This window comes from Carlito syrichta, unplaced genomic scaffold (assembly GCF_000164805.1).
Source record: "Carlito syrichta isolate Samal-C Ts95f unplaced genomic scaffold, Tarsius_syrichta-2.0.1 Scaffold315405, whole genome shotgun sequence".
In the NCBI taxonomy this organism is placed as follows: Eukaryota; Metazoa; Chordata; class Mammalia; order Primates; family Tarsiidae; genus Carlito; species Carlito syrichta.
The window spans coordinates 556,847-570,375 of record NW_007259501.1 but is presented as its reverse complement, the minus strand read 5'-3'; the positions used below and the strand labels follow the sequence as shown (position 1 = coordinate 570,375).

The window sequence follows — 13,529 nt, the reverse complement described above, 5'->3', positions numbered from 1 at the left end:
GGGGAAAGATGGGAATGGCTGCAGGATGGGTCTGAATTGTGCAAATATACTTAAGTATACACACACACACACACACGCGCACACACACACACACACTTACAGACTGGGAGTATCCCTTATTCAAAATATTTGGGACCAGGAGTGTTTCGAATTTCAGATTTTATTTTTTGAATTTGAAATGTTTGCATACACATACTGAGGTATCTTGGGGATGGGACCCAAGTCTAAACACAAAAAGTATACACATTGATGGAAGGTAATTTTTATGCAATATTTTAAATTATTTCGTGCACCCATCACTGAAGTCAAGTGTGGAATTTTCCACTTATGGCATTATATCAGCACTCAAAAATTTCAGATTGTGGCACATTTCAAATTTTAGATTTTTGTGTTAGGGATGTTCAACCTGTATTATCATACTTATAAACACATGTAGATATGTGTGGTAATTACTATCTTTAAAATTTGTTGTACTTTTTGTTATTTTAGAATTAAGAAATCTAAATTCTAGGATTACTGTTTGTCAGAAACTGATCAGACTTTGTACATTTGAGAAAAATGCCGTGTACAATATTTGCTTCTTTGGATTTTTTTATTGCTATAAAGTAGATCTGTATGAAGAAACCTTTATGGTGTTCTGTTATCACATCTTAAAACACAAGTGCCCAAGTCTGTCTACCTTGTGATTTAAGAACTTAGCAAGCAGACTGGTAGGTAAGTATGGGCCTAAATGCACCCCTCTGTTAGGGCCGCTGGCTTCCAGGAGCTATCCGTCTTCCTGTGTACTGTGGGCCTCCTTTCCTGAATTTCAGCCATGTGTGATCCCTGCCAGGGTAAGGGAAAAGAACTACCAACAGCAATAAAAAAATTAAAAAAAAAACCAAACAAACTTTCGTTGAGCACTTGCTGGGTGCTACACATGCAAAGCATTTTATTTCCACAATCTCAAGTCTCCATTTCCAGATGAGAACTTCAAAACTCCAAGGGACGAGGAGGTTATACATCTAGTTATTGGAGAACATGATGGCACTCCACCCAAATGCCAACCAGGATCAGCTTTTCTCCAGTGAGCTGGGACCCACAGCTCCAGACATATCTTGCTCTCATTCATCCTTCTTTCTCAGTTCTGGACCTGTTTGTTTCCAAGAAAAAGCCCCTAGTTGTTTATGAAAAGGAATTTGATATCCCAGCACTTTGGGAGGCCAAGGGGAAAGAAAAAAAAAGGAATTCGATTGGCCTGTTCCCCAGGTTCCTGGGAGGGAGATTCTGAAACCCTTAGAATTTCCCCAGTTGTTATTATGAGACCCTTGGAACACACCTAAGTTTATGCTAGTGAAGTGACTCATGGAGGTTTCTAGATAGCTTCAGGATGGGACTGATCACCAGAAAGATCAATCATGTGATTACAGGGTTGGGAGGTTGAGAAAGACTGACTTCTGGGAGGGGAAAGGGGCTAGAGATGGAATTTAATCATGTGGTCAATGATTTAATCAATTATGACTACATAATTAAATCCAATAAAACTTCTGGACACTGAGACTCAGAGGAGCTTCCTGGTGGGTGAATATATTGATGTGCCCATGAGGTGAGAAACTCCTGACTCCACAAAGAAAGGCCATGGAAACTCTGGGTTCGGGGCCCTGCCAGATCTTGCCCTATGTATCTCCCTTATTTGGCTGTCCAGAGTTGTAGCTTTTATAATAAAATTTTGATAAGAAGAGTTGTGTTTTTCTGAATTCTGTGAATAATTTCAAAGAATTAGTAACCTGAGAGGGTCATGAGAATCCCTGAATTTGTAGCCAGTGGGTCAGAAGTTCTGATAACCTGGGTGACCCATCAATTTGTGATTGGCATTTGAAGTTGAAACAGTCTTTTGGAGGACTGAGCTCTTAATTCGTGGGGTCTACACTAATACCACTTTCCAGACAGCTGGTGCCAGAATTAAACTGCAGGATACCAGTTGGGTTGGTGTTAGAGCACCCCCTTTTCTTCATCCTCTTCGTACTCCTTCTTACAAGGGGAAACCATGTGACCGAGTGAAGCTAGAATTATAGCACATAGGGCTGGTAAGGCTGGATTAATCTCAGCTTGTTTTCCAAAACTTTTATTTTGGCTGAGTGTTAAATCTGTTTGATTTAGGATAGCCTCAGAATGCATTTTAAGCAAGTTGGATGCATCACCATGTTGGAAGCTGTCCGGTGTTCAGTTGGAACAGTGGGAGTGATATTAAATTATCTAAAACTGCAGAGCAAGTGAGGAAAGCTTGGGTCAAGGTAACCTAAAGAAAGGTTGTTTCCTGACCTTGTCTTGTAGTTCAGTGGAATGTTCTCCTCCCCTTTGCCTCGAAGGCTCAAGAGAAAGTGTTGTCATTACTGCCCTAGAGATGGGACAGAGGTGGGTGAGAAAAGGTCTGGGGTGTTACCTCAATTCAAGTACCATTTATCTAAGCTTAAAGGGGAGGGAGCTTGGATTAGATTGTTGATTTGTGTTCTTTGCTTGAACTTCAGGGAAAATATTTATATGATGTTTTGTGACTTCATCCTCGGAAAGGTATAGATCAAATGGGAGGTGTCTGGGGGAACTGGGTTCATGGAACAGTAAGTTTCTGAAGAGTAGCAGGGTTAAGAATGGCTGAACGGCTAGGCTCAGTGGCTCAGCCTGTAATCCTAGCATTTTGGGAGGCCAAGGCAAGTGGATTGCCTGAGCCCATGGGCTCAAGACCAGCCCAAGCAACTTGGCAAGACCTCATCTCTACAATAAAGAGAACAGTGGGGTGTGGTAGCATGCGCCTGTAGTTCCGGCTACTTGGAAGGCTGAGGTAGAAGGATTGTCAGGGCCCAGCAGGTCAACGCTGGGGTGGCCGTGAGCATGCCACTGCTCTCCAGCCTGGGCAACAGAGTGAGACTCCAACTCAAAAAAAAAAAAAAAGAATGGCTGAGCAATGAATCTATAACTTATAGTCACCTCACAGAGCCCGAGATATCCAAGGTGCAGGGGAAAGAAATCTCTTATTCAGGAGACTAGCCAATCCTTGACCTGTGACATACATACTGGGCTGTTTTGTTTGTTCGTCAGCCAATATTATTTTTCTTGCCTATCAAGTTTGCTGCTTATTAAATTTCCCTCTGGGTAATGCGTCTAGGTGTATTTTGGATAAACATTTGGGGGTGTCAGAATCATCTTCAAATGAAAATGTAAGCATGTCTTGTCTTGGCTCACTGGGGACACCAGACACAGCCTTCTTATCTCGGTAGTAAGTGAAGCAGCTCTGTTCCTTTTCTTCTTACCCCAGAGTCCTGGCAGGTCTCCAGCTCCCCGCCTCAGCGGGGGAGGACGTGAAGGGAGGTAGCTGGCTGCCTGTCTCCCTCCGACCAGCAACGGAATGCCTTGGCCTGGCTGTTCAGTAATCCCCTGCCAGCTGGCTGCCTCCCTTTCCTCTGGGAACTCAGTGAATCACACCTCCGCAGCGCACTTGGCTCTTGCAAACCCTGAAGGGCTGGAGGCTTGTGCCTGCCAGCTCTGGGGAGCTGCAGCCCAACTTCTGAGCACGGATCATGTCGGGACCCTGGAATTTCTGAGCGCATGAAGCCTCCCAGCTGCAGGGGAAGAGCACTCATCTGGAGACATGGCAGGATTCAAAATGGGCTGGGCTGCTCACAAGGCCAGCAATTTCTCTTTCCCCATCTCTTTAGGGGCGCATCCAGGAGCAGAGGTTCTCGCAGGTAGGCCAGCAAGGAAGGAGCAGGGTACTTGGTACTCTTCCTACACCTCCTCCCTGATGACCTCAGAGAAGTCAACCTCCAGTGGCATAAGCTCTCCAGCCATCGGTCAGGGCATTAGCAGAACACTGAGAGGATGCACTGGGTCATTTATATGACCAAACGTGTATCTGGGGTTTTTAGTTCCATGGTTTAGGCACAGTCGCACAGGCGGGAGGGCACGCTGAGATGCCTCTTTCACCACTGGCATTAGAAGCATGCCTTCTACATCTGGACCTTCTTCCAAAGCAGAGACATGGTCAGGTTTTACCTGCCACCAATTTGAGTGACCAGAGAGCCTTTCTTTAGGTAGAGCTTGAGAAAGATGCCCCATCTGACACAAGCAGCGTGGGAAGAGAGCAAAGCCAATCCATGTGCACTCCTCTCCTGCCCTACCCCCGCCCCCTCCCGGCTTGGTAAATGCTGTAACTGAATCAGCCAAGAGAGGCCCACAGGCGATGCTGCCTGCTCCTCAGAAGTGCTGGTGCTCCTTCCTGGGCGAGCTGATGTGCCAGGCCTCTCACGCTTCAGCCAGTCAGTCAGTCTGGGAAGTCTCAAGTCAGAGAAGAGAAACCAAGAGCAGGAGGGAGGTGTGAGCTGAGACCACAGAGTGTGGCAGGGTGGGAGGTCGAGGTACCAATGGGGACATTTGCCTGTTACTTCTTTAAAATACGTCTGTGAAGTGGAAAACAAAAGCACAAACTAGCTCCTATGTACAGCTAACTGGGAACTCCACAAAGAATTTTCTGCCTCTTTGGTGATGAGCTGGGGATGCCAGTTCCCACCTCTTGGTCCTGGGCTCTGGGTTCTTCCCAACACCCTTCTGCTGTGGTCATGTTTTGCCTTTGCAAGGGCTGGGCTAGAACTGGCCTCCTGGGGGCTGGGATGAAACTGGAGAGGGGATGGGTGCAAGCGTTCCTCACCTATCGCAGTTCCTGCCTCTCCAGATCTGCCTCCTGCTTTCCTTCAACAGTGAGACAGGGAACCCACAGGACCAGGACGGCTCTGGCTGTTTGAGGAATCCAGGAGCAGGGCAGTTGTGGGCCTGCGTGACGCCATGGTCACTCCCTCCACTCAGCCTCCCCTCCAGCCCTTCCCCAGCATCCACATCACTGACAAAAGATATTGTTGAAAATCCTTTTTCCTGAAAAAATTACACTAATCTTGCCCCTGAGTCTTGCTCCCAAGTCATCCAACCCAGATCCCACAAAAATTCAGCAGTGAGTACAGACGCGTGAACCTCAGCCTGCTTCATGGGGCACTTCTGGCTTCCTGTTCCCACTCCTCAATCCCTTCTCAGTCTCCAATCAGGCCAGAGGACCAAGTCAAGTTCAGCAGACTTCCCAGCTCATTGCCAGACCTGGTTGCCTTTTGACCTGGAGTTATCTGCCTGGACCTGCCCTGGCCCTCACCACCTGCCTCATCTCCCAGATGGGCAGGCATCTCTCACGGGTCCAGGGAGTTTCCCATGCTTGCTCTGTTCACTGAACATCAATCTTGTCCTCTCTCCTGCCTATTTCCGATTGGCTAATTAACACAGTCAAGCCTCTCGCATTGAGGAGGAGAGTGAGAAGAAGAAAAAGGAACAATCCCAGGAAAAATCTAATCTTTCCACATCTCCCTCACTCCTTGATCTACTATCTCTTTGCTTAGAAAATACGGTCTTTCCTACCCTCTGAGGTATGCATGCTTTCTACCTTGGTAACCACTGAAATTGAGCATGGCTGTTCGAGGACAAGCATCAGCATGTTCTTTCTTCTTGGAAATGTGGAGTAACATGTGTCTTACTCTGGGAGGCATCTGGGATGGGATGAAATGCCAAATGCTACTTGAAAAAAGCCACTAAATTTTCCTTTGTATCATGTGTTACTTAATTCTCAACTATTGTGATCTGGTTTCTGTTCCAATCACCCCACTGGCAAATGCTTTTCCAGTTACCCAGGGTTACTAGCTCTCAAAACCTGTAGTTTTTAGTCCATGCTTTATTCCACCTGGGTGTGGTTTCTGACATCATTGGCCTCCTGAAATTTGCCTCTGTTTCTAGAGCACACATACTCCTTCATCTTTCCTACTTCCCTCTCCAATTCTGTCCAGCCCTCCTCACTTCCTCAGTGCCCAGCAATAATCTCTTACCTTTGTCTGTTACCTGCAGACCAAAGGCTCTCAAGGCTGGGTCTGCACTGGAATTTCTGGGCCCCTGCCTGGGGATGTCTCCTTTTGTATTTACATTCCTTAAACCAGAGTTTCTCAACCTTGAGTGATTTCTCTCCATGGGGCACGTGACAATGTCTGGAGATGTTTGTAGTTGTCACAACTTGGGGGATGCTAATGGTACCTAGTGGTTATTGACTAGGAACACCACTAAACGTCCTGCAGTGCTTAGGACAGTGCCCTACAACAAAGAATTATCCAGCCACCAACATTAATAGTAGTAAGTTTAGCTCTGCCATAAGCACTTCAGATGAATAAAGCCTCACATTGAACTTCCTCCTTGAACATCTTATGACATTGCCATTGTATTCTGTTTGTATGTCTGTCTCTCCCACTGGGCTGGCAGCTTATGGACACACTATGTTTTATTCATATTCCAGTCTCTAGTCCCTATAAAAGAATGCGAATGGAATATTAAAGATCTAGGCAGGATGGTTGAATCAATGGAGTATGTCAACATTGTCTGCTCTGTGTCCTGAATAGTGTGAGTTCTTGGAAGGTAAGGACCATCACAACCTTTCACTGGGTGTCAAGGAAGGATGAAAGCAGTGTGCAAAGAAGTTGAAGATGTGGGAGCAGGCAAGAAAATCTGTAGAACCCTGGATTATTTGCCTCTGCTGGGTGAGTGTATGTCAATACCTGTGGCCATAAACCGTATGGAAAGAATAAAATTTAGATTATATTACTGCTTCTAAAAATTGTCAAAAGGTTGAATAACTATGTAGAAAAGGCACAAATAAGGTCTATGCTGGCAAAATGAGAGTTATAAAAAGACAAAAGCTACTATTAATGTATTAATGGAAAGATGAATCCAGTTGTATTTGGACTAGTAAGTAAACTATAAGTAAAACTAAAGGGGGAAACCAAGAAAATAAATAAAATCCCACAGGGAAAAAATACATAAGACATTTTGACAGTGGGCTAATTCTCCCATCTGATTTTAGCATTGTCCTATTATATTCTTGTTTGGGTAACACATAATGTCTTTAAATTCTCAAAATTAATTAAAGTAACTCTTTGTGAAATATCAAATAGACTATAGCTCCACCATTTTCCTTGCAACTCTGCTTCCATCACAGGAGGAATTTTTTTAAATTAAAAAAGCAGGATTCATTGAAAGGACAGAAAAGCTCCCACAGTGGGAGGGGACCTGAGGGGGTTGCCCTGGAAGTATTTTTTTAAAACAACAAAAGAAAGCTGTGAGCCATACACACCACCAACTCACGTGGATTGAAGGGGTCTACATCATCCATTTCTGGGGGCATCTCCTTTGCTACTTTTCCTTTCTATTGGCCTCATTTCTCTTATTTCTTTTATTTTTACTTGCCACACAGCATGTCTCTTTGTGAGCTGATGATTCATACCTGAGGCGGAGTATAAATTCCTATTTTTTCCTGGATTCACTTGGACACCTTATGGGAGGGATCAAGTTATTTGGATTGATGAAAATTGTGCTCTGAGAATCAGGAAAGCATGAAGCATTCCTATGACTGGAGAAACCCCGCTGGAGGAGAGGGATGGACACATTTATCCCCCATAGGACACAAGGCCCTATGGGGACATGTGCTAAAGCAATTGTGTGTGTGTGCATGTGTGTATACATGGGTGTACATGTGTGTGCTCTGAGATACCAGCAGCCAGGGCCCCCACCCTTTCTCAAAACAATTACCCCTAGCTGGTGGTCCAAAAGACACATGGTACTATGGAGAAAGAGGAAGGAAAGCCTTCTGGAGTCTTTTATGGTGAACTAAAGAATAGTCTTGCAAACTGACAAGAGAAAACAAACGAGACAAACAACTTACATTTCTCACTGAAGTCAGTTATTAAAAACTACATAAAAGTAGGTTTCTATTATGTCAGAATTTTTTTGTTAATATGTGTCAGGGTATCTCTGAAATGAGAGGATAACATATAAAAGAAGGACCTTTTAAGTTGTTAGACATTAGGCCCTACTACTGCCCTTCCTCATTAAGTTTGGCAAAGCAATAAAAGCAAGAAACACAATAATGGTTACAACCAGCATACCTCCCAGGCACACATCCTTACAATACCACCAGAGCAGTGTGTATCTGCATCTTATTCTCCATTTTAGGGATGAGGAGTCTGGGTCTCAAAGCAAAAGCCCACTTAGCTTGCACGTGTGAGGTCTGGATCCAACCACAAGCTCCGGATTTCTTCAAGAAGAGCCCACTTTCCATTCAGGTATGAGTTCAATAAACAATCCAATAGAAATTTCAGTACAAAGAGTTTTTTTATTGACATTGTAAGAAACATTTTTTTTCTTTGTTACAAAAGGACTAAGTGGTTCTGAAAGCAAAGGTAGAGTTCATCTGTGGCTGGGCTGCAGCCCCCTGGGTTTGAGGCAGGCGCAGAACATTGTGGGGCTGCAGGCTTATCCGAGGACTGCCCGGGGCCGGTCACATCTGAACACTATGCCTACAATACTTAAATGTATTTACATGTGTTTTTCTTTTCTTTTCTTTTTTTTAAAAAGGATTACACATTTTATTTTTTAAAAATCTAAAAAAAGTGAAAAAAATGAACTTGTATTTTATCTTACACGTCTGCAGGATACACAAGGGTAACTTGTCAGAAGAGAACATCCTCCTATCAGTTTAAAACAACACAGGAAACCAGGTTACAAGACAGCTCAGACTCTGCTACAATCGTGTGCTCTCTGGCCCATGTGCACACAGCCTTGGAGCGCTGACTGGGCAACACTGACTGGTCCCTCTCATTGAAAAGAGTAACATAAAATAAGGCACATACATCGCAAGAATCAAAACTTTGTGGTTCAAGAGGACAAGCCAATGTGTGAGGAGTGTGGGGGTGGTCAGTTTAGTTCTTGAGAAAAATAAAATAAAAATGGTTGAAAAGTAAAAAGAAGTTTAACACAGACATTAGGGAGTACCGTGTATGAGCCTGTGTTTTTTTTTTTTATAACAGGCAGGATGTTGACACTAGTGGGTTGGTGTTCCCTTTCTAAATGCATAGGTTAGAGAAATGGAGAGAGGGCTGGAGACTGGGGGTGGGTCCCAAGATATAAGATGCCTAGTCTACAGAGATCCTATGTCTTGACAGGAGACTGCTATGTGACCTCAAAAGACCCTCCTTCCACTGGACTGTCAGGACAGACCATCAAAATCCCAGAGAAGTATACTTTCTTCTTTCCTCCATCCTTCTGAAATTTCCACTTGAGAGAACCAAACTATTGAGCTGAAACCCGTGTCTCCTGCAAATTTAAAAGCAGTAGCAAGAAAAAGAAATATGAAGAGAAGAAAGTAAAGAAAGGGGGAAACCCAGAAATTAACTTGAAACCCAAGAAAAAGCAGATGTACAAGATGGCAGTAGTGTTTGTCCCCATCACTGTCCATCCCTCCAGAAAGGACACAGTTGATATGGGAAATTATGGTAACTGAGAAATGCAGATGGCTTCCAAGAATACTACCCGGAAAGGCCTCTGATGGAGGACGCCAACATGGAGCCCATGCCCCCTGCTCCTTGATCAATGAGTATAGAGCACCTGGGCTCCACGCTTTGAAACTAAGGGTAGGAAAGGGATGAGAGAGGGATTGGGAAAACTAATTAGAGTCTGTGAGATAAGACCAGGAACTGGGGGTTTGGAGATGTGTGGAAAAGTGAGATCGGGTCTCTGATTTTGTGACATCCTCATGACCTATTTCAGAAACACAGAGACAGCCTTGCTTTTTCAGCTAAAAAGTGGCAGAGACGCTACTCTCCAGAGCTCAGATCAGTAGTTCTCTTTTGTTTTGGGACTGTTCTTAATTCAACAAAGGTGCTAGAGGAGGCGGAAGCCCTCTTTGGTGGAGGTCAAAAGGCTTGGGAGAGGAATCACAGCATCCTCAGATCCTCTGCTGGTCTCAAGAATGCCCCATTGAAAGCAAACCCAGCAGTCTTAGCCAAAGTCCCAAATGGCACATAGACCTCTGTGCTGAGATTCTTGGGTCAAATGAGAAAAAAAGAAACATGATAATTGTGGGCTGATCCTAGCATTCTTTCTATAACCTAACACTTTATTTTACCTGATTTTGTCTTTCTACTACTCATTTAAATGGCAGGAATAAAGGGGAAAAGTCACACAACTGAATCATGAATCACTTTGGATAAATTCAATTCCAGGGTCAATGGGACAGAATACAGCAGGTAGCTTGAGGTGTTAATGTTTTATTCTAATAGTTTATATAATTTAAAAGCAATATGCTAGATACTCCATGTACTTTTGTACACACACAGTATGATTTTTATGTGTAACAACTGCATACAGGGAGTAGCTGCACTTTAAAAATCTTTAAATGTTTTAATCCAAAACAAAAGTACAGATATTAGTCCACATTAAGGACTAACTTCCTATCACATTTAACTTCTGAAATGGATATAGCATTCAATAGGTAGGGTGTGAAAAAAGGCATCCACACAGCTACTCACTATCATCCCTTGTACTCTCAAATACTAAAAGTAGTTGAAGCAATTTATTCCCAGTATCAAAGTAGGTGAGCTTTTCCCTTTACTACTGAGTTTTATCAATCCCTCAAAACAGGGTATTTAGACTAGAAATATCCCTTCACTAAGGTGAAATTAATAAACACGAATGAGATGCCCGGCTGTGGGGTTGTTTACATGCCTATCTACTTGGAGCTAGATAGAATCAATTTTCAGTTACTTATGGTAATGAGGAAGGGGATGAAACTAATCAACAAATACAACAAACGCACAAACGTTTCCCCAACTAATTATACCCAATCGCTTCCATCTACTATCTAACTTTTTACCGGAACAGATAAAAGTAGCACCAACTGCCTGTCCCCTCTCTGTCCCTGCAATGCTGCACAGCACTGAGCGCTCATGAAGGTAGAAGCAGAAGAAGCAAACGAGATAACTGAGAACCAGCCAGACAGATGTACCCTCTACACGCACTTACGGACATGAAGAGTTGCAAACCAAAACTGTCAGCAGCTAGTTCATTTGCAAGAGCCCCAAGTTTCCACTTCTGCGTCGCTGTTGGAAGTATGCCCTGATCTGAATCGGGGGTGGGGAATACGTCAAAAATCTGTCATCTATGCTACAGTGCACCCTCTAAAGATTCTTAAATTCACTATCCATATTCTGATTCTTGTGCCCAATGTGGGAATTAAAACTAAAACAAAAACACAAAAACAAAACACTGAGCATATGTAAATAAAAGTTTACAAAGTTGGAAGTGTAACCCCTTGGTCACAAGCATACCAACTCCTGTTTCCTTTGAGCAACAGAGAAATGTGTCAAATCCTTTCATTTGACGGATCCTCTCAAAGAAAGAAGAACATGCACATCACACATTTACATCAGTTTACTAAAAAAAGGGGTGGGCTTACAGTTTTAAAAAAGAGGGTGGTTTGAGTGTAACAATACTGACTCAAGACTGAAATGGAAGACAGTTTCTCCCTAGAATACTTTAGGGTTTTTCAGAGTCCTTTTCCATAAAAGGAATATATTTGAAACACATCCCAGTTAGGTGAGATGAGATTGCTAAAATACATACAGAACTTAAAAAAAAAAAAAAAAAAAAAAAACAGACCAGCCAAAAAACGAAGTCAGTTTAGTCTTTTCAACTCCTATAGTTTTACGTTTGTTTGCAGTCCTTTCTTCCTAACGCCTATTGCATAACTGCAAGGAATTTGCTTTCTTCCGCAAGGGAGGTCAGCAAAGAACTCATATCCCCGATAGCCATGTTGGTGGTGCTCACGGACAGCACTGGGAACGGGAGGGCCGCTCGGGGCGTGGTGAGGCGGGAGGAGCTATGGGAAAGGTTCTGAAGGATACTTGGGCTTAGGGCCCCTGACATCAGGCTGGAGTGGTCCCCGTCATCTATGATGGCATCAAAATCAATCTGCACCCCTTCCAGGTCATGGCTGTCAAGGCTGTCAACTGTGCTTGTCACCTGGTTAGCACCTGGGGAAAGTAACTCGGAGTTTTCGGTGCCAGCCCCCTGTAGCAGGCAGTTGGCTTCCGAAATGGAGAAGGAACCAGCTTTCGTGTCTTGCTGACTGAAGCCCATGGTTTGGTCATAGAACTGACCAGAGTAATTCTGCATGTTAGAACAGAGCGGGTGGGGCTGCCCTTGCCCCTCCATCTTGATGCCATTCACCCTGCAGGTCTGACTCGTGTCACCAAGCTGTCCTTGCTGCAGAGCTAGGCTGCCCCTCGGCAAAGTCTGGCGCCTGCTGCCCCCAAAGCTGGCACACGGCTGGTAGCCCCTGACGACCGCCAAGCTCGAGGGCTGGGTGCCGATGCTGTGAGTCCCTGGCAGGCAACTTTCAGGCCCTTGATAGGTGTTGATATGTGAGGTAGCACTAACCTGCCCTAGCATCTGCTGGCCAGGGCGGCCTGCCCCCTGGTGTTGCATGCTGTCGCTGAGGAGTTGGTGAGCCAGGTACCCCTGTCCCACCGGGTCTTGGGTCTGCATGCCATCCACTGTGCTGCCAGTGGACTCACTTGGCACCACTGGCAGGCCGAAACTCAGCTGGCTCCCGTTGCCTTGCAGGGTGGTGCTTTTCAGCTTTGACCCTTGAAGCGCGGCACCGCAGGCTCCGTCTAGCGCACCAGGGGCCGTGGGCTGCCTGCTGAGACAGCTCCCATATTGCGGGGCCTTATAAGGCTGTTCGTGGAAGGTGTTTCCGCTGGTGCCTGTTCCGCTGCTGCTGTGAATCACCAAGTGCTCTGGGCCACCATAGGAGCCGCTGCTCCCCCCAAGGGTCTGATATCCCCCAGTGGGCCCAACCCCATTCCTCAAGGGATTCTGCGGGTGGGTGACCATGTGGCTGTATAACCCGAAGGCTCGAGCCTGTGGCACCGCCGATCTCTGGCCACATCTCAGCTTGGAGGAGGTCAGGTCGGCACTGCCAGAGCTGACCTCGTTCCACTGAATGGGCAGGTCGCTTTTGCCGCCCTCCGGGCACGGCTGCTCCAGGGCATGGTACTGCTGGCTGATGTGGCTGTCCGGCAGGCCGGGCGGGTCAAAGTCATCGGGCCCGTGGGGCACTTTGCAGTCCTCGGAGATGGCGCTGGGGAAGGGCTGCTCGTACCCTGCTTGGTTCTGGGCATTTAAATACTGCACCACATCGTCCGGCAAGAAATCCTCGTCGTTCAAGCTGGCCCCGGCGTCCATGGTCAGGGACTCCAGGGTCACGTTCTCAGTGATGCTGGGAGGACAGGGGGACGAGCGGAAGTTTCGGGACGGGCCGCCCTCGGGCCGCGCGTAGTTCGGGAGCACCAGGTCGCGCTTTTCCACAGATGAAGGCAAACCCGGAGGATTGGCGCCACCGAGGCTGCAGAGACGCTGGACCCTGGGCAAGGAGAGGCCCTCCGAGGCCGTCCTCACCGGGTCGCTGGCGCGTCTCACGCCATTCCCCAGCGCGTCGTGGGGCAGCAGGTGGCGCCGGCCGTAGCCGTGGGCGCCCCCGTCGCTGCACCTCCGCGGGGGGTTCACGGGGGGCAGCGGCCCCCCGGGCTCCCTGCCGTCCCCGAGCAGGGCCATCCTGGTCTTCAGGCTCATCCTCTCCA

The 13,529-nt window shown here is 46.1% G+C and overlaps 1 protein-coding gene across 1 annotated transcript in view; it reads right to left on the bottom strand.

Annotated features, from left to right (window-relative positions):
* Nucleotides 1-11,348: 11,348 nt before the first annotated feature.
* GLI3 (GLI family zinc finger 3) overlaps nt 11,349-13,529 on the bottom strand; it is a 272,082-nt gene continuing 269,901 nt past the window's right edge. The window contains 1 exon segment of the mRNA XM_021706299.1: nt 11,349-13,529. This exon segment is cut by the window's right edge and continues 20 nt beyond it. Within this exon segment, the coding sequence (XP_021561974.1) occupies nt 11,623-13,529 (1,907 nt within the window). The 3' untranslated portion in view covers nt 11,349-11,622.